The sequence below is a fragment of the Salmo salar genome, chromosome 17 (genome assembly GCF_965601325.2).
Source record: "Salmo salar chromosome 17, fSalSal1, whole genome shotgun sequence".
Lineage (NCBI taxonomy): Eukaryota > Metazoa > Chordata > Actinopteri > Salmoniformes > Salmonidae > Salmo > Salmo salar.
In genome coordinates, this window is record NC_138307.1 from 30,625,455 (window position 1) to 30,644,968 (window position 19,514).

The 19,514-nt window shown below is 42.4% G+C and overlaps 2 protein-coding genes across 2 annotated transcripts in view; one reads left to right on the plus strand and one right to left on the minus strand.

Moving 5' to 3' along the window:
• The first annotated feature begins 329 nt into the window (after window positions 1-329).
• LOC106600648 (uncharacterized) lies at window positions 330-7,301 on the plus strand. The gene is made up of 3 exons (XM_082964427.1): window positions 330-755; window positions 4,563-4,811; window positions 5,430-7,301. Exons 2-3 carry the CDS (start codon window positions 4,709-4,711, stop codon window positions 6,347-6,349), a joined length of 1,023 nt encoding a protein of 340 aa, XP_082820553.1. The 5' UTR covers window positions 330-755; window positions 4,563-4,708; the 3' UTR covers window positions 6,350-7,301.
• Window positions 7,302-16,034: 8,733 nt separating this feature from the next.
• The window catches only part of LOC106592527 (uncharacterized), a 35,963-nt gene continuing 32,483 nt past the window's right edge, over window positions 16,035-19,514 (minus strand). The window contains exon 2 of the transcript XR_014381276.1: window positions 16,035-18,622. The gene's annotated coding sequence lies outside the window, so the exon portion shown is untranslated. The remainder of the gene's footprint in view (window positions 18,623-19,514) is intronic.

Genomic DNA, 19,514 nt, shown 5'->3' on the forward strand with positions numbered 1-19,514 from the left:
TTGTGAGTTGATCAACGTCAGGAATAACCACGTCTGACTGTTACAAAGTGACACAGTTGTAGATTCTAAAGTCACGTGGTCATCCCCCTCCAATCAGAAATTACAGAAAGCGTGAATTATATTTTCTATGAATTATATTTTCCATAACCAACTGGGTTATCTGGAGTGATCAGAGAGTAGACTAAAGAAGTGAAGTAGACAAACTGCCAGTGAAGAAGTTCTATGAAATTAGTATTTGTAGTTACTAGGCTTGAGCGTAATTCCGTATATACCAGAATACTTGGAAAAAGCCACAGCATGTTTTTTCAATAGCGTTGAAACTACTTTCTACCTGCAGCTAACTTGTGCAATACGTTAGGAGACAAATAACATTGCGTTATTTGCGTCTGTCACATTATTATGTCGTTTACGGTAGTCCCCCTGTTTGATGACAAGCAGACAACGAGAAGAGACCTGAGGGTGCCCGCAAGATGGCGGTCAGTCAGTGCAGATATTTATTTTAGTAGCTGAAGGAATTATTGGATTTCTTCACCCAAACCCCGACGAGTCGTAAAGCAAAATTGAATAAAACGTTGCGGATAATGTTCAGAACGACCCAATTTCATGTGTACAACAATCAAAGACCTATATCACTATCCTGAGAGCTTTGCCGTTTCTAAAAGGACGTATTTGCGTGTTTTTGGAGCCTTTCTTTGTTTTTTTGTGGGGCCCTCCATACTGCTAAACAAGGATGAGGCAGCGATTTGCTGGTTGGGGTAAGGTTCTCAAAAATATGTGAAATCACAAAAAAACTATCTGAAACCTTCTATAATTTTTTTATTTACATAAAAATGTGATTTGTTGTAGGGGATGGTTGTAACACTTTTGCATTTTTTGTCAACGTCTCATTATTTTCAGCTAGTACATTCAAAATGTGAATAGGAACGTCTGTCTGCTACAAATTGGTATTGGTTTTGTCTCCCTAAATCAACCCTGATGTTTGCAGCCATTAGTTAGCTTCAATTTTAGCTACATGTTAAAACTTTAGCATTGATAACTTGCATCAAATGTACATTTGTTAACCTTTATTTAACTAGGCAAGTCAGTTAAGAACAAATTCTTATTTTCAATGACAGCCTAGGAACAGTGGTTTAACCTCCTTGTTCAGGGGCAGAACGACTGATTTTTACCTTGTCAGCTCTGGGATTAGATCTTGCAACCTTTCGGTTACTAGTCCAACGCTCTAACCGCTAGGCTACTTGCCGCCCCATATCCACACAAACTGGTTATAAACCTGAAATAAGTTTGGTGAATCTAACTACAAAGCAGGTGATGCCATCACAAAAACAAATTTGGCCCCAAAAATGTCTTTCTTACTTCAAACTCAGATTTTGTTTTTCAATAAAATCTGCAGAGTTTATCACAGGGTCTTGCTTCTTCACATGAGGGCTGAGGGCCAAACTGAGCATGTGCACAGTGAGTCACATGATTTTAGCTTGTTCCTGCTTGAGGATATTAAGTGTTACAACTATCCTGTGTTACAATCATCCCCTAAAATAGGAAACGTCTCCTTTAAGTAAACTCAGCAAAAAAAGAAACATCCTCTCACTGTCAACTGTGTTTATTTTCAGCAAACTTAACATGTGTAAATATTTGTATGACCATGACAAGATTCAACAAATGAGACAAACTGAACAAGTTCCACAGACATGTGATGAACAGAAATTGAATAATGTGTACCTGAACAAAGGGGGGTCAAAAGTAACAGTCTGGTGTGGCCACCAGCTGCATTAAGTACTACAGCACATCTCCTCCTCATGGACTGCACCAGATTTGCCAGTTCTTGCTGTGAGATGTTACCCCACTCTTCCACCAAGGCACCTGCAAGTTTCCGGACATTTCTGGGGGGAATGGCCCTAGCCCTCACCCTCCAATCCAACAGGTCCCAGATGTGCTCAATGGGATTGAGATCCGGGCTCTTCGCTGGCCATGGCAGAACACTGACATTCCTGTCTTGCAGGAAATCACGCACAGAACGAGCAGCATGGCTGGTGACATTGTTATGCTGGAGGGTCATGTCAGGATGAGCCTGCAGGAAGGGTACCACATGAGGGAGGAGGATGTCTTTCCTGTAATGCACAGCGTTGAGATTGGCTGCAATGTCAACAAGCTCAGTCCGATGATGCGGTGACACACAGCCCCAGACCATGACGGACCCTCCACCTCCAAATCGATCCCGCTCCAGAGTACAGGCCTCGGTGTAACGCTCATTCCTTCGACGATAAACGCGAATCCGACCATCACCCCTGGTGAGACAAAACAGGGAAGAGCACTTTTTGCCAGTCCTGCCTGGTCCAGTGACGGTGGGTTTGTGCCCATAGGCGACGTTGTTGCCGGTGAAGACTGATGAGGACCTGGTTTACAACAGGCCTACAAGCCCTCAGTCCAGCCTCTCTCAGCCTATTGCGGACAGACTGAGCACTGATGGAGGGATTGTGTGTTCCTGGTGTAACTCGGGCAGTTGTTGTTGCCATCCTGTACCTGTCCTGCAGGTGTGATGTTCGGATGTACCGATCCTGTGCAGGTGTGGTTACACGTGGTCTGCCACTGCGAGGACGATCAGCTGTCCATCCTGTCTCCCTGTAGCGCTGTCTTAGGCGTCTCACAGTACGGGCATTGCAATTTATTGCCCTGGCAACATCTGCAATCCTCATGCCTCCTTGCAGCATGCCTCCTTGCAGCATGCCTAATGCACGTTCACGCAGATGAGCAGGGATCCTGCTCATCTTTCTTTTGGTGTTTTTCAGAGTCAGTAGAAAGGCCTCTATAGTGTCCTAAGTTTTCATAACTGTGACCTTAATTGCCTACCGTCTGTAAGCTGTTAGTGTCTTAACGACTGTTCCACAGGTGCATGTTCATTAATTGTTTATGGTTCATTAATAAAGCATGGGCAACAGTGTTTAAACCCTTTACAATGAAGATCTGTGAAGTTATTTTGATTTTTACGAATTATCTTTGAAAGACAGGGTCTTGAAAAAGAGGCGTTTCTTTTTTGTTGTTGCTGAGTTTAGTTTACTATTGATATTTCCTGGCAACTTTTACTCCACTACATTCCTAAAGAATATATGTACTTTTTGCTCCCATACATTTTCACTGACACCCAAAAGTACCTGTTACATTTCGAATGCTCAGACAGGAGAGCAATATGGTCCAATTCACCCGTTGTCATCCCTACTGCCTCTGATCTGTCAGACTCACTAAATGCAAATATTGCGTTTGTAAATGATGCCTGAGTGTGCCCCTGGCCGTCCATAAATAAATATAAACAGTCTGGTTTGCTTAAAGATGTGTTATGCAGAAATCCCGCTTCCATTTCCTGTTTGCATGAATTTGAATAATACGGATTTCAGTTTGTGACAAACCAAGCGGTGTGGAGAATCATTGTACCATCTAAACTGCTGTGAAATAACTTTTCCATAACCACAAATATTGTACAGTGCATTCGGAAAGTGTTCAGACCCCTTTACTTTTTCCACTTTTTATTACGTTACAGCCTTATTCTAAAATTGATTAAATAGTTTTTTCCCCCTCATCAATCTACACACAATACTCCATAACGACAAGGTAAAAACTGAAATACCACATTTACATAAGTATTCAGACCTTTCCTCAGTACTTTGTTGAAGCATCTTTGGCAGCGATTACAGCCATGATTCTTCTTTCGTATGACGCTACAAGCTTGGCACACCTGTATTTGGGGAGTTTCTCCCATCTGCACAGAGGAACTCTGGAACTCTGTCAGAGTGAATACTTATGTAAAATGTTAGTTTGTTTTTAATACATTTGCAAACATTTTAAAACCTGTTTTCGCTTTTTAATATTTGGTGTTGTGTGTAGATTGATGAGGAAAACATTTTATTTAATCCATTTTCAAATAAGGCTGTAACGTAACAATGTGGGAAAAGTCAATGGGTCTGAATTCTTTCCAAATGCGCGGTAGTTATCCTCTATTCAGGTGTACAAAACAAAAAGTAAAAGACGACAACTAAACTTAGGAATGGGCAGCATAGAAATATCACACACAGAACAGATCTACCGGTTCTTAGACTTGCTTTCAATGAGACTGACAGATCTATAACTCACATTTCTATGTGCATTTGGTCAGGTTGCCCAAAAAGTTATATTGTAACTTTAATATAAGGAATTAGATGTATAGCAGTTACTTTTTACTTATACTGAAATATAACAGTTGAGTACTTTTTTCCACCACCATTGGTTGTGAGTGAAATAATACAGTGAAGACAAGGTTATTCAGGAAAATAGTACATAGTGCTGCCTAAAACATACTGCAACCTTGTACTAAATGGTTTTCGAGTCATTTATATGAATTTAGGAAATCTACTATAGGTTAAGTGCACTTACGTTGTGTAATTTAAGGTATGTTTTGTTTTCAATGTTTAGCTACCTGATCTGTTGAAATTAGATAATTGAACAAGAAAAAATGGAAAATATTTTTAGAGAATAAAGAAAGCGCCAGAACTTTCAAGACTAACTTTTGTGTCTGTTTCTCTTTATTACTACAGGCCGACTCTGATTAAGTCTGAGGCCGGTAACATCAACAGTCAGGACAAACCCAGCCTGCCTGTCTCCTTCCACACTGAGTCCAAACCTACAGTCACTGGGTCCTGATTGTGACAGTGGAGCCCAGTTTGCACTGCAGGATCCAGAGATGGCATCAGTGAAGCTGGAAGACTGCAGTCAAACACTGGAGCTGAGTGTCAACATTAAAGATGAAGAAGAGGAGGAGAATATTGGGAAATCTGTTAATCATGGTAACAGCAGGTTCTATCTATCTATAAATTATCTTAAGTTAGACCTCCATTAGTTATGACCCAGTCTACTGCCAGGTTGAATTCTGTAAAGGTGACATCACACATCCCTGAGAAACTCCAGACTGCACAACAAAGTTTGTTTTTCATTCCAACTTCCCACTGTACATGAAAAGTTGCTGTAGAACTGTTTCATGATGAACAGTTTCAATGAGAAGGTAGATGTTATTTCATGCTACTGACACTTGCATGGTTTGACACCAGTATTGTCAGCGTTTAAAAAAAAAATATTAAAAAAAATGCAATTCCAGTTAATTGAACACTGAATTGACAGTCATTGTCAATCCTTTGAAAAGAGGAACATTAGGAATTGGAATTTTGTTTACTTTCTGAATTAACTCGAATAGAAATGGAATTGACCCCAACCCTGGTGGTTACTAACTTGTGATAGTGAGTGGAGGATGATATGGCTCCTAATTTTCACTCCTTTTGCCCCTTTTTGCCTTCAACTCTTATCCACTTTTAGAATTAGTTGTATTCCCTTTTGTATTGAACAGCCTACTGATATGAAGTCATGTATATCACACAAACTGACTGATTCTTCTGATGTTGTTCACACAGGAGAACATGTTGAGACATTCTCTACATCCAGAGAGCAACAGCAGGAAGATCACAGAACGAAGAGGTCTCACCACTGCCCACATTGTGGGGAGATTTTCCCAATTCTATCAAAACTAGAAATGCACCTAAAAATACACACAGGAGATAATCTGTATTCCTGTACTGACTGTGGAAACAGCTTCAAAACATCAAGGTCTCTGACAGTTCATCAGAGAACACACACAGGAGAGACGCCTTATTCCTGCTCCGAATGTGGAAAAAGTTTCTCTCAACAGAGCAATTTAAAAACACACCAACGTATACATAAAGGAGAGAAGCCTTACTCCTGCTCTGACTGTGGGGTCAGTTTCTCCGGATTGGATACCTTAAAAACACACAAACGTATACATACAGGAGAGAAGCCATATTCATGCTCTGACTGCGGGAAGACATTTTCTCAACTGGTCCATTTAAATGCACACCAACGTGTACATACAGGAGAGAAGCCTTACTCCTGCTCTGACTGTGGAAAGAGTTTCTCTCAACAGAGCAGCTTAAAATCACACTACCGTATACATACAGGAGAGAAGCCTTACTCCTGCTCTGACTGTGGGAAGTGCTTCACAACATCATCTGCAATAAATGTTCATCAGAGAACACACACAGGAGAGAAGCCTTACTTCTGCTCTGACTGTGGAAGGAGTTTTTCCCGATTGAATACCTTAAACTGTCACCAGCTAATACATACGGGACAGAAGCCTTACTTCTGCTCTGACTGTGGGAAGAATTTCTCTCTACAGAGCAGCTTAAAATCACACCAACCTATACATACAGGAGAGAAGCCTTACACTTGCTCTGACTGTGGAAAGAGTTTCTCTCGACGGGGCAGCTTAAAATCACACCAACGGATACACACGAGAGAAGCCTTACTCCTGTGCTGACTGCAGGAAATGCTTCAAAACATTAGCTGAGCTGAAAGTTCATCAGATAACACACACAGGAGAGAAGCCTTACTCCTACTATGACTGGAAAGAGTTTCTCTTGACAGGGCAAGTTAAAATCACACCAATGGATACACACAAGAGAGAAGCCTTTTTCAGAATAAAACTTTACATTTTGGGTGTATTGACAATGGACCCCTGTTTTAAACTATCCTCCTTTTTAAATGAAGTCATATAGAGTTGGCTACAATGTCATCCTCCAGAAAAGGCAGATCTAATATTACAGCAAGTAATATGGCTAAACTCCAATGTACTGATAGATTAAAAAAAAACGATTTTCTTGTAAGAAATGTGTATAATATCTATGAAGGACTTTGTAAACAAGAACAGTCAAATGATGTCACACAACTAACAACAGCGTATGGAGGTGTATACTCAATACAAGATAACCAACTCATCGTGGCTCTGCCACAAAATTGGAAGAGGCAATTACTAAAGAAATTAAACAATTTGTCTAGTTTTCTCCCATTTAAAAATCAGAAATGGCTTAAAATTATTAGTATAAATTGAAAAATGTATCAGTTTCACTTAGTCAAAGTGTTTGACAGCAATACGGTATAAAATGCAAGTAATTTGGAAACAGGTTTTTGAGGTCCCAATACTTTGGCATCGGGTCTATGAGCTGACATAACTATTGACACTGCAGTCCCATTCGCTTCGATATAAGCTATTAAACAAAATACTTGTTACAAAAAGAATGCTCAATATATGGGGCATAGAACAGTCATCCCTGTGCAGACTCTGCCACGAGGAAACAGAATCAATAGGACAGTCATCCCTGTGCAGACTCTGCCACGAGGAAACAGAATCAATAGAACAGTCAGCCCTGTGCAGACTGCCACGAGGAAACAGAATCAATAGGACAGTCAGCCCTGTGCAGACTCTGCCACGAGGAAACAGAATCAATAGAACAGTCAGCCCTGTGCAGACTGCCACGAGGAAACAGAATCAATAGAACAGTCAGCCCTGTGCAGACTTTGCCACGAGGAAACAGAATCAATAGGACAGTCAGCCCTGTGCAGACTCTGCCACGAGGAAACAGAATCAATAGAACAGTCAGCCCTGTGCAGACTCTGCCACGAGGAAACAGAATCAATAGGACATATTTTCCGGTACTGTCCATCGGTGGCTCGCTTTTGGAGTCAGGTCCAGGAATGGTTGTGGCGTCATATTATCAGGGTTAAGATGGACCTGTAAACTGTATTGTTAAGGGATCTGAAAAACCACGATCAGTCAATGAGTAATATCATTATACTCTGGGGTAAAGTATTTATTTTTAGGGCGATATGGTAGAAATGTTACAAATAGGGAGGTTCAGGACCCTCGTATGACATCACAGTCAAATGGAGACATGTATTGCCAAGTGAGATGGCACAACGCCATTATACTGGAAAAAGTGAGTTAATCTGTGGACATCGGAGCGTTGGAGTTCAGATCAAAATGAATGGTGGGTTGGCCGCTGTGGGTGGAGATCCAGACACTTGAGGAAATTGGCAATATATGTATAATATATATTTACAGGTACCGTAGATGTGAGCGAACATAGCTGTATGTAGCAGTAGAAGTATTGTTGTCTGTTGGTGTACTCCAACCAGGGGAGGGATGGTAGGGTAGTATACTCCAACCAGTGGAGGGACGGTAGGGTAGTATACTCCAACCAGGGGAGGGACGGTAGGGTAGTATACTCCAACCAGGGGAGGGATGGTAGGATAGTATACTCCAACCAGGGGAGGGACGGTAGGGTAGTATACTCCAACCAGTGGAGGGACGGTAGGGTAGTATACTCCAACCAGGGGAGGGACGGTAGGGTAGTATACTCCAACCAGGGGAGGGATGGTAGGGTAGTATACTCCAACCAGGGGAGGGATGGTAGGGTAGTATACTCCAATCAAGGTAGGGGAAATAAAATAGAGAAAATAAATTAGAAATGATGGAAACAATTACATTTATAGATTGTAGGTTCTCTATGCAATATTAAAGCTAATCTACCAGCTAAGATTAAAGTCACTCCATCACTTAATTCTCATCAGTATGCCCCCTGTGATGCGTTGGGCTGACCGCACCACCCTATGGAGAGCCCTGCGGTTGTGGATGGTGCAGTTGCCGTACCAGGCGGTGATGCACCCCGATAGGATGCTCTCAATGGTGCATCTGTAGAAGTTTGTGAGGGTCTTAGGGGCCAAGACAAATTTCTTCAGCCTCCTGTTGCGCCTTCTTCACCACGTCTGTGTGAAAGGACCATTTCAGGTTGTCAGTGATGTGCACGCTGAGCAACTTGAAGCTTTTGACCCTCTCCACTGCGGCCCGTCGATGTGGATGGGGGCGTGCTCCCTCTGCTATCTCCAAAGTCCACGATCAGATCCTTTTGTTTTTCTCGTTGAGGAAGAGGCTGTTTTCCTTGCACCGCTCCGCCAGGGCCCTCACCTCTTCCCTGTAGGCTGTCTTGTCTTTGTTGGTAAACTGATCCACATGGCTCTGTGGGGGCAGTAGGCAAATTGTAGTGGGTCTAGGTTATCGGGTAAGGTGGAGGTGAATATGATCTTTAACTAGCCTCTCAAATCACTTCATGATAACAGAAGTTAGACCTTAGCTTTCTTGGTTACAGGAACAATGCTGGACATCTTCAAGCAAATGGGTACAACAGACTGGGATGTGGAGAGCTTGAATATGTCTGTAAACACTCCAGCCAGCTGGTCTGCGCATGCATCTTGGGTCAACACGCATAAATATCTTACTCACGTCGGCCATGGAGAATGAGAGCTTACAGTCCTCGTGAGAGGTGGTGACCCACGTCGGCGGCACTGTGTTTTCCTCAAAGCGGGTGAAGGTGTTTAGCTTATTTAGCTATTACTTTAATGATAAGCAGGATATGAAACGACTACATGCGTTTATTAAATAGTATTTTAGTTTTGTTATTTTAGTCACGTTGAAAGCAATTAGTGGTGTGCACCAATAATCCATAATTTAATATGATATTGATATCGTTTGATACCTACTCAGTTTATTAGGTACACGGTAATGGAACGCTCATATAGACGGTGAGTCACGTTGCTTGCTATGTAAAGCAGGCAGACAGGCATCGAAGCATTCCGTTACTGTTCTATTGAATGTTATATTGGGCAAAACCACATCAAAATGTATTTGTCACGTGCCGAATACAACAAGTGTAGACCTTACCGTGAAATACTTACTGACAAGCCCTTAACCAACAATGCAGTTCAAGAAGAGTTAAAGAAAACATTTACTAAATAAACTAAAGTAAAATATAATATAATAAAAATTAACATAATAAAATAACAATAACGAGGCTAAATACAGGGGGTACGGGTACTGAGTCAGTGTGCATGGCTACAGATTAGTTGAGGTAATTTTTGTACATGTAGGTAGGGGTGAAGTGACTATGCATAGATAATAAACAGTGAGTAGCAGCAGTGTACAAAACAAATGGAGGGGGGGTTAGGAGAGGGAGGGAGGGGGGGTCAACCAGTGACACAAACGACTTTGAGCGGGGTATGATAGTTGCCAGGCACGTGACTTTAAGCGTGGTATGATAGTTGCCAGGTGAATGACTTTTAGCGTGGTATGATACTTGCCAGGTACATGACTTTTAGCGTGGTATGTTAGTTGCCAGGTACGTGACTTTCAGCGTGGTATGATAGTTGCCAGGTACGTGACTTTAGCGTGGTATGATAGTTACCAGGTACGTGACTTTGAGCGTGGTATGATAGTTGCCATGTACGTTACTTTGAGCGTGGTATGATAGTCGTTGCCAGGTACGTGACTTTGAGCGTGGTATGATAGTTGCCAGGTACGTGACTTTTTAGCGTGGTATGATATTTACCAGGTACGTGACTGAGGGTGGTATGATGATTACCAGGTACGTGACTTTGAGCGTGGTATGATATTTACCAGGTACGTGACTTTGAGCGTGGTATGATAGTTGCCAGGTACGTGACTTTGAGCGTGGTATGATAGTCGTTGCCAGGTACGTGACTTTGAGCGTGGTATGATAGTCGTTGCCAGGTACGTGACTTTGAGCGTGGTATGATAGTCGTTGCCAGGTACGTGACTTTGAGCATGGTATGATAGTTGCCAGGTACGTGACTTTTAGCGTGGTATGATAGTTACCAGGTACGTGACTGAGGGTGGTATGATAGTTACCAGGTACGTGACTTTGAGCGTGGTATGATAGTTACCAGGTACGTGACTTTGAGCGTGGTATGATAGTTGCCAGGTAAGCTGGATCCAGAATCTCAGAAACAGCCACCCTCCTGGGCGAGAGTCGTGCACACTAACAGGCAGGCCACAAACAGACAAATAATCCCACAGCAGAACGGCATCTCGGAATGCTGCAACTTGTCGACCCTTGTCACGGATGGTTCTATTGCAGCAGACAACCTCACCTGGTTCCACTCCTATCATCTAACAACAAGGAAGAAGCGGCTCCAGTGGGCCACCATCGTCAACCCTGGACAATTTGAGGAGTGCAAAAATATTGCCTGGTCTGACGAATCCCAGATCCTGTTGCATCATGCTGATGGCAGAGGCAGGATTTGGCATAAGCAGCATGAGTCTATGGACCCATCCTGCCTGGTGTCAACGGTACAGGCTGGTGGCGGTGGTGTTCCGAGGTCCAATCAGCAGCAACTCTGCTACACAGCTGATGCCTGCTGGACTGTTCATTAACACGGTACTTCATTTTGTTTATCTGTTGGCCCCAGCCTCGAACTCAGGCCCTGTGTGTAGCTAACTGACCCTCTCTGCCCATTCATCGCCATTTACCCGTTGTCTTAGCTGTTTACCTGTTGCTGTCACACCCGTTGTCTTAGCTTTCCCAATTAACACTTGTGATTGCTTTATGCCTTTCTCTAATGTCAATATGCGTTGTATACTGTTGTTTAGAGCAGCCCTCATTGTTTTATTTTACTGCAGAGCCCCTAGTCCCGCTCAACATGCCTCAGATAGCCCCCTTGTCCCACCCCCCACACATGTGGAGACCGCACCTAGCTTAACTGGCGCCTCCAGAGAGACAACCTCTCTCATAGTCACTCAATGCCTAGGTTTACTTCCACTGTACTCGCACCCTATCGTACCCTTGTCTGTACACTATGCCCTGAATCTATCTTACCACGCCCAGAAATCTGCTCCTTTTATTCTCTGTTCCAAAAGCACGAGACGACCAGTTCTTATAGCCTTTAGCCGTACCCTCATCCTACTCTGTTCCTCTGGTGATGTAGAGGTTAACCCAGGCCCTGTGTGTCCCCAGGCGCTCTCATTTGTTGACTTCTGCATGCGCTCTCATTTGTTGACTTCTGTAACCATGAAAGCCTTGGTTTCATGCATGTTAACATCAGAAGCCTCCTCCCTAAGTTTGCTTTATTCACTGCTTTAGCACACTCCGCCAACCCTGATGTCCTAGCCATGTCTGAATCCTGGCTTAGGAAGGCCACCAAAAATTCTGACATTTCCATCCCCAATTACAACATTTTCCGTCAAGACAGAACTGCTAAAGGAGGTGGAATTGCAATCTACTGTAGAGAGAGCCTGCCGAGTTCTGTCATACTATCCAGGTCTAAGCCCAAACACCCTGTGGCGGACTGCACTAGCTTCGAATAGTCCCCACGATATGCAACTTTTCAGGGAAGTCAGGAACTAATACACACAGTCAGTTAGGAAAGCAAAGGCTAGCTTTTTCAAACAGAAATTTGCATCCTGCAGCACTAATTCCCCCCAAAATTGGGACACTGTAAAGTCTATGGAGAATAAGAGTACCTCCTCCCAGCTGCCCACTGCACTGAGACTAGGAAACACTGTCACCACTGATAAATCCACTATAATCGAGAATTTCAATAATAATTTCTCTATGGCTGGCCATGCTTTCCACCTGGCTACCACAACCCCGGCCAACAGCTCTGCACCCCCCGCAGCAACTTCTCCTTCACCCAAATCCAGACAGCTGATGTTCTGAAACAGCTGCAAAATCTGGATCCCTACAAATCATCTGGGCTAGACAATCTAGACCCTCTTCCTAAAATTATCCGCCGCCATTGTTGCAACCCCTATTACTAGTCTGTTCAACCTCTCTTTCGTATTGTCTGAGATTCCTAAAGATTGGAAAGTGGCCGCGGTCATCCCCTTCTTCAAAGGGGGAGACATTCTAGACCCAAACTGTTTACAGACCTATATCCATCCTGCCCTGCCTTTCTAAAGTCTTCGAGAGCCAAGTGAACAAACAGATCACTACCAAGTTTTGAATCCCACTGTACCTTCTCCGCTATGCAATCTGGTTTCCGAGCTGGTCACGGGTGCACCTCAGCCACGCTCAAGGTCCTGAACGATATCACAACCGCCATCGATAAAAGACAGTACTGTGCAGCTGTCTTCATCGACCTGGCCAAGGCTTTCGACTCTGTCAAGCATCGTATTCTTATTGGCAGACTCAACAGCCTTGGTTTCTCTAATGACTGCCTTGCCTGGTTCACTAACTACTTCTCAGATCGAGTTCAGTGTGTCAAATCGGAGGGCCTGTTGTCCGGACCTCTGGCAGTCTCTATGGGGGTGCCACAGGGTTCAATTCTCAGGCCGACTCTGTTCTCTGTATATATCAATGATGTCGCTCTTGCTGCGGGTGATTATTTGATCCACCATTCTGTATACATCTGGCCCTTCTTTGGACACTTCTTTGTGTTAACAAACCTCCAAACACTACTTCCGTGGCCTCCAACTGCTCTTAAATGCTAGTAAAACAAAATTCATGCTCTTCAACTGCCCGCACCCGCACGCCCGACTAGCATCACTACTCTGGACGGTTCTGACATAGAATATGTGGACCACTATAAATACCTAGGTGTCTGGCTAGACTGTAAACTCTCCTTCCGGACTCACTTTAAGCATCTCCAATCCAAAGTTAAATCTAGAATCAGCTTCCTATTTCGCAACAAAGCATCCTTCACTCATGCTGCCAAACATACCCTCGTAAAACTGACCATCCTACCGATCCTCAACTTCATTTACAAAATAGCCTACAACACTCTACTCAACAAACTGGATGCAGTCTATCACAGTGCCATCCGTTTTGTCACCAAAGCCTCATATACTACCCACCACTGCGACCTGTATGCTCTCGTTGGTTGGTCCTCGCTACATATTCGTCGCCAAACCCACTGGCTCTAGGTCATCTATAAGTCTTTGCTAGGTAAAGCTCCGCCTTATCTCAGCTCACGGGTCACCATAGCAACACCCACCCGTAGCACGCGCTCCAGCAGGTGTATTTCACTGGTCATCCCCAAAGCCAACACCTCTTTTGGCTGTCTTTCCTTCCAGTTCTCTGCTGCCAATGACTGGAACGAATTGCAAAAATCACTGAAGTTGGAGACTTATATCTCCCTCACTAACTTTAAGCGTCAGCTGTCAGAGCAGCTTACCGATCACTGCAGCTGTACACAGCATATCTGTAAATAGCCCATCCAACCAACTACCTACCTCATCCCCATATTTGTTTTTCTGCTCTTTTGCACACCAGTATTTCTACTTGCACATATATCACTCGTGTAAATTGCGGAATTGTAATTACTTTGCCACTATTGGCCTATTTATTGCCTTACCTCATTAATTCATTTGCACACACTGTATACCGATTTTTCTATTGTGTACATTTGTTTATTCCATGTGTAACTCTGTGTTGTTTTTGTCGAACTGCTTTGCTTTATCTTGGCCATGTCGCAGTTGTAAATGAGAACTTGTTCTCAACTGGCCTACCTGGTTAAATAAAAGGTGAAATAAAAAAAGACTGCCTGATGCTTTCACATCAGCATGGACCAACATCCCTGTGGAACATTTACAACATGCATAATCCATGCCCTGAAGAATTCAGGCTGTTCTGCAGGTAAAATTGGTGTAACTAATAAACTGTCCGGTGAGTGGTAAATGAGCAAGGCATACTGTGATAAAAGTTTTGGTTAACAGCATACACGACTGGTTCCCCAGGCACAAAACCCTCAAATAGGCTCTCAATTTAGCATATTTAACAGGCTGCTGATGGGCCATCAACTGGGTCCCATTGTATTTACACTGGTTGGGTGGGTTAGGGCCACAGAACAATCACACTTGCCCCAATAGCCAATCAGCAAGCAGTTGTCTGGACTTCACAAAGCTGTGGAAATAAGTCCACACAGTCACAATTGTTATTTATTCAAACTGATATATATATCAGTTAGACAAATTACAGTTGAACTCATATTGATAAACTGTAGATTTTCCATATCAGTGCCCATTACTAAAACGATGTAGTCTGATGGTTGACTGGATGGTACTGCTTCCCTCTGCAGTTCTCTGTGGGAATGAGTTAGTAGACACAACATGTATGAGATGGTGTGATGATCAGTTTTCTGTGGGAATGAGTTAGTAGACACAACATGTATCAGATAGAGATGATGTGATGATCAGTTTTCTGTGGGAATGAGTTAGTAGACATAACATGTATCAGATAGATATGGTGTGATGATCAGTTCTCTGTGGGAATGAGTTAGTAGACACAACATGTATCAGATAGAGATGATGTGATGATCAGTTTTCTGTGGGAATGAGTTAGTAGACACAACATGTATCAGATAGAGATGGTGTGATGATCAGTTCTCTGTGGGTATGAGCTAGTAGACACAAGATGTATCAGATAGGGATGGTGTGATGATCAGTTTTTAATACTAAAGTATTTAACGATACGCAATCTTAGAAATGACTTAATGTATTTATTAAATTGTAATTTTAGTCATTGATGAGAAAAGGGTTTTGGATGAATGCATTGAACTGAATCGATCTGCCAATAAATAAAGTTTGTACATTTTTGCTGGTCAAACTTCTCTTTTGTACAATTACATCGGGCCATGTCTCTCAGCTGAAATCTGCTCCTGCATTCATCCCAGTCAACAGAAAAGATATATAACAAACATACTGTCGACACACAGGCTATGGTGTAATGGAATGTTTTGCTATGTGTGGTTGGTTTTGTGGATTTTGACACACTAGATGTCATAACCAGTCATAAAATAATGCAATATGTCTAAACAGGTCATGACAAGTTCTATCAGCTGTTCTTGACATATTATGACATGGTTATGACTGTGTCATAAAGTGTTATGATGCTGGGTGTAAAGTAGTGTTAGTGATTATTCTAAATTCTATAGTTAAAATATAATAGTGGGCTCTTTGAATACAGTGTTTGACATGACAAATTAAAATGCCAGGGAGCAGTTGTGACAGAGTAGGAACCAACGTGTTTTCTCTTAGCTACTTCATGTAGCTAACATTCCTGCTTCACATATTCCGCTTTGATTTTGAAGATACTGTTGTCCAAACAACATGCTGATTTAGGTCTACAGCATCACTGGTATTATCAGGCTGTATAGCTAATTACGTTTGCTCTGACTCAGTACATTTATTAGATTGCTAGCGATTAGCATTAGCGGCTAACAATATTTAGGCCCAACTTGCTAAGAAAACACAAACTAGTAGTGTAATTTTAGAACGCTAGTGGTTTATATTAAGAAGTAAAGAGAAAACAGCATTGTTGTGTCGGGTTGCGTCAATTCGAATCTGGTATTGGAATAAAACAGTTAACTCAATAGAATTCCTTTAGTTATGTATTTAATGAAGCAAACATTTAAATGGTAAATATGAAGTTCGTATATACGGGCTCACTGTGACACCACGCAGGGCAGACAGAGAACTGAGTGACACATCCTTTGCTTTTCATTAAATACTCTGACAGAAATAGTTCCCGCTCACTGCTGGCTTGTCAGAGGGAGGATGAGCGTGGTTTAAACTTACTCATCCTATCGTTGGCGTGCAGGCTGGTCCCAGCCTCTAGACGCATATTTGTTGCCAAGCATAGTTGTCTTCTAGCTTATCTTCGTGTGTGTACCCGAGAGTCAGACACCCAAGGACAGTGCCTGTTCTTATGCCACAGCCATTCTCCCCTCTATTAGTTCCTCACATACACCTGTCCTTGAGCGGCCCCACAACCAGGCAGTGTGTGTGTGTGTCACGAGTCTACTCAGCCTACACTACTAGTCAGCAACCCTCCAGTTAGTCATATCTATTATATGTTGCTCAATCTATGTTAATACAATATAAACCTCTTATGTTTAGCATTAGTTTTCATAAGTTATGCACCACAACTAGTTTAAGAAAATATAACCCAACAATCCCCCTTTTCACACCCTCTGGGTGTGAACATTTCCCAATAAGAAATTTCAGAGAAATTTAGGATTCCCCCTTTTGACACCCACTAGGGTGTCACTCACTAAAATACAATACATACACTTTTATTAATAGGCAATAACGATAAAAAAAAACCTTCAGTCCTCCAGCTACACCTAAATTGTACTAGGTTGACTACCAGCCACCCAGGAACTTCAAACCTTCACATAAGGAAAGACAAATAGTATACAGGATAAATTCAGAACATTATCATTTAAAACCTTATAAAAAGAAGACCTTCTTGCATCAGTGGCTACACCTAACATGTGTGGGACAGACTCTTTGTCCCAGAACTTAAAACCTTCACATCCACCTGCCGCTACATTCAACACATATGAGAACATTTCGGATAGGCTTTATTCAACCACTTCCTCAACAGCAAACCAAGGATCGTCCTCAGACAGACCCATCTTTGCCCCGAGCTGGATTCAGTGTCCTCTGGGGTCACTTCCATCAAAGGCATCATTCCGGTTGCCCATCTGCTCCGTTATCAATCTCTCCAGGACCCTGGAAATGAGACCTCTCGCACACGGGACCAAACAACAACCACACAACACAAACACACTCATACAGGTGAAAGCAGCCCATAATACAGTTCTTACAACACTTTTCCATTTTCCATTTCCCAAACATGAGCTGTGTTATCAGGAATGTACGTGCAGCAATGAACCTAATCATTCTACCTACACCGCCCTCTTCTGCCAATAACATATCGAGAGTCAGTCTATTTTACCAGGTCATGAGGGGGGTGGTGGATAATTGGTCAGAGAACCTCTTTACTGCATCCCCGGTTTCATTCATGAATCTGTTGATTATAAAAGATGTCATTAATCCAATCCACATTTTTATTTATTGTCACCCACCAAAATAATGTAGTGTTAAAACCTTCACATATTTGATTCATAGCTTTGTATTCATCTGGAACTTCCCTGAGGATGCCAATAGCATCCATCTAGACAAAGCTACTCCCATCCGGGTCAAAACTCCTCCTGTGCCCACTTTAGCCTCTTAAAACTGGCCTCTGATGACTAACTTGACTTGGTTGGACCTATAACCCCAGGGCGCAAGCTCCTAACCACCCTTTGTGGTAATTTCTATCGTATGCATCCTTTGCTGGTACTAGCCCACCCTTCATCAGTTATAGGTGCTGTGAGGTTAAGAATTTTCTATTCATCTTTCAAACCTAATTCAGTCACATTAACGATTACTTTCAGCCATTAAAATCATCTAAGTTCTCAGTGCCATTCTTGTATCTATAACACTGGTACTCATCAGGAGTTAAGGTGAACCGAGGTGGGTTGGCTAAGCACTTCTATCTGGCCAACCCCAATTCCTGTACAGTTGTCTGCTTCCCCAGGAAATTGTTTAATGTTTTCCTTAAATTCTTCATCTTGATTTTCTTTAATGCCTTATTCTGTATGTCACTCATCAGTGTATTATATAGTTTATCTTTTCATTCTTATAAATGACAACGGTGTCGTATGATTGGTGTCGTATGATTAGTACCGGAAGGTGGTGGATCTGAACGTATCAGAAAGATTAGACTATGATGCAGCTCAGAGTCTCTACTCTTCCCAAAAACCGCCAACCCTCTCCTGCCCTTAGTCTCTCTGCTTGGTACCACCCCATACTCACACCTCTAGGAGCACACACAGTGATGAACGGTCGGGATAGGGAATCTTCGTTAAGGAGGTAGCCCCCGGACCCTGTCGGTACTCGGTTCTTCTCCTAACTGTGTGTGTAATCAGCAGTGCTCATATGTGTACATACCTTCTTGCAGTGGATAACGTGGACCCAAGTGACTCTCTCAGCTTCTCTAATGGCAAAGGCAGTGGTTTAACAGAACCTGGTATGGGCCTTCCCAACGGGGCTGCTTCCTGTCTTTTCTCCTCAGGGACTGGATCCACACCCAGTCTCCTGGTTGGATTGAGTGAATCACCTTCTCCTGTAATTCACCTGTTGGAAACAAAATTTTGGACATACGGGTTTGGTTAACAAACAGTCTTCTCATGTGTTCTGCTAGTATTTCTTCAACTTCTATGTCTACCTGTTCTGGTATCTCTATTCTCCCTAACTCTGGCATTCTATAGGCTTTACCTGATTAGCTAAAATGTCATCCATCAGTTAAAGAGATGGCTCCTAGTAAACCAACTCTAGGGATCATATCTTGACTTAATATTTTAGCTACCATAATCATGTCTACCAAGTAAGTTGGGAACGCTTCTACCCATTTGCTATACTTATCTATTATTGTTAAATACCCCTTCTTCCCCTCAATTCAGAATAGTTCACTAAGTCCATTTCCAAATGTTGGAATGGATATTCTTCAAAAAATGTTTTTGTTTAAGTAATTATCCTAACCTGTTCTATTGCCTGCTCTACCATACTCCCCCTATTTATACATGGCTGAAGCCATGTATCAATATTGCTGCATATCTAAACAAATTATCCTTATGTCAGCCCTTCTCTTGTAGGATTGCCCCCTTTCATTTTCCACATGTCCAATTTTCCCTGGGGCATTCATCCTTAGCTACCCTGTAACAATTCTCTGTCAAGTGTCTTATTTAAGATTTATCTGTGCTGCTTTGTATGGTTTTAAATGCCTATGTGCTTGTCTGTGTAAATAGTCATATCTCTTCTTAGCGAATTTACCAAACAAACTTAAAATCCAAACTAAAATACATGCCAAATGGAGCCGATAGTCTCTCCATGAATTAATATCCTAACTAAGCGAACCAAACTAAATTCTCTTCCTATCTTCTATTCTTATTATGTATTTTCTGTCTGTCCCAGTATTATTTCTGTCCTCACCTGTTTATAATTTAACTATGCTGGTCTCCACTCACTA

What these genes read in the sequence shown, in the direction of transcription:
- LOC106600648 (XM_082964427.1), top strand. Translation starts at nt 4,709, where the DNA reads ATGGCATCAGTGAAGCTGGAAGACTGCAGTCAAACACTGGAGCTGAGT. An exon ending in TGGGAAATCTGTTAATCATG is followed by an intron (nt 4,812 to 5,429) that starts GTAACAGCAGGT and finishes TTGTTCACACAG; the next exon opens with GAGAACATGTTGAGACATTC.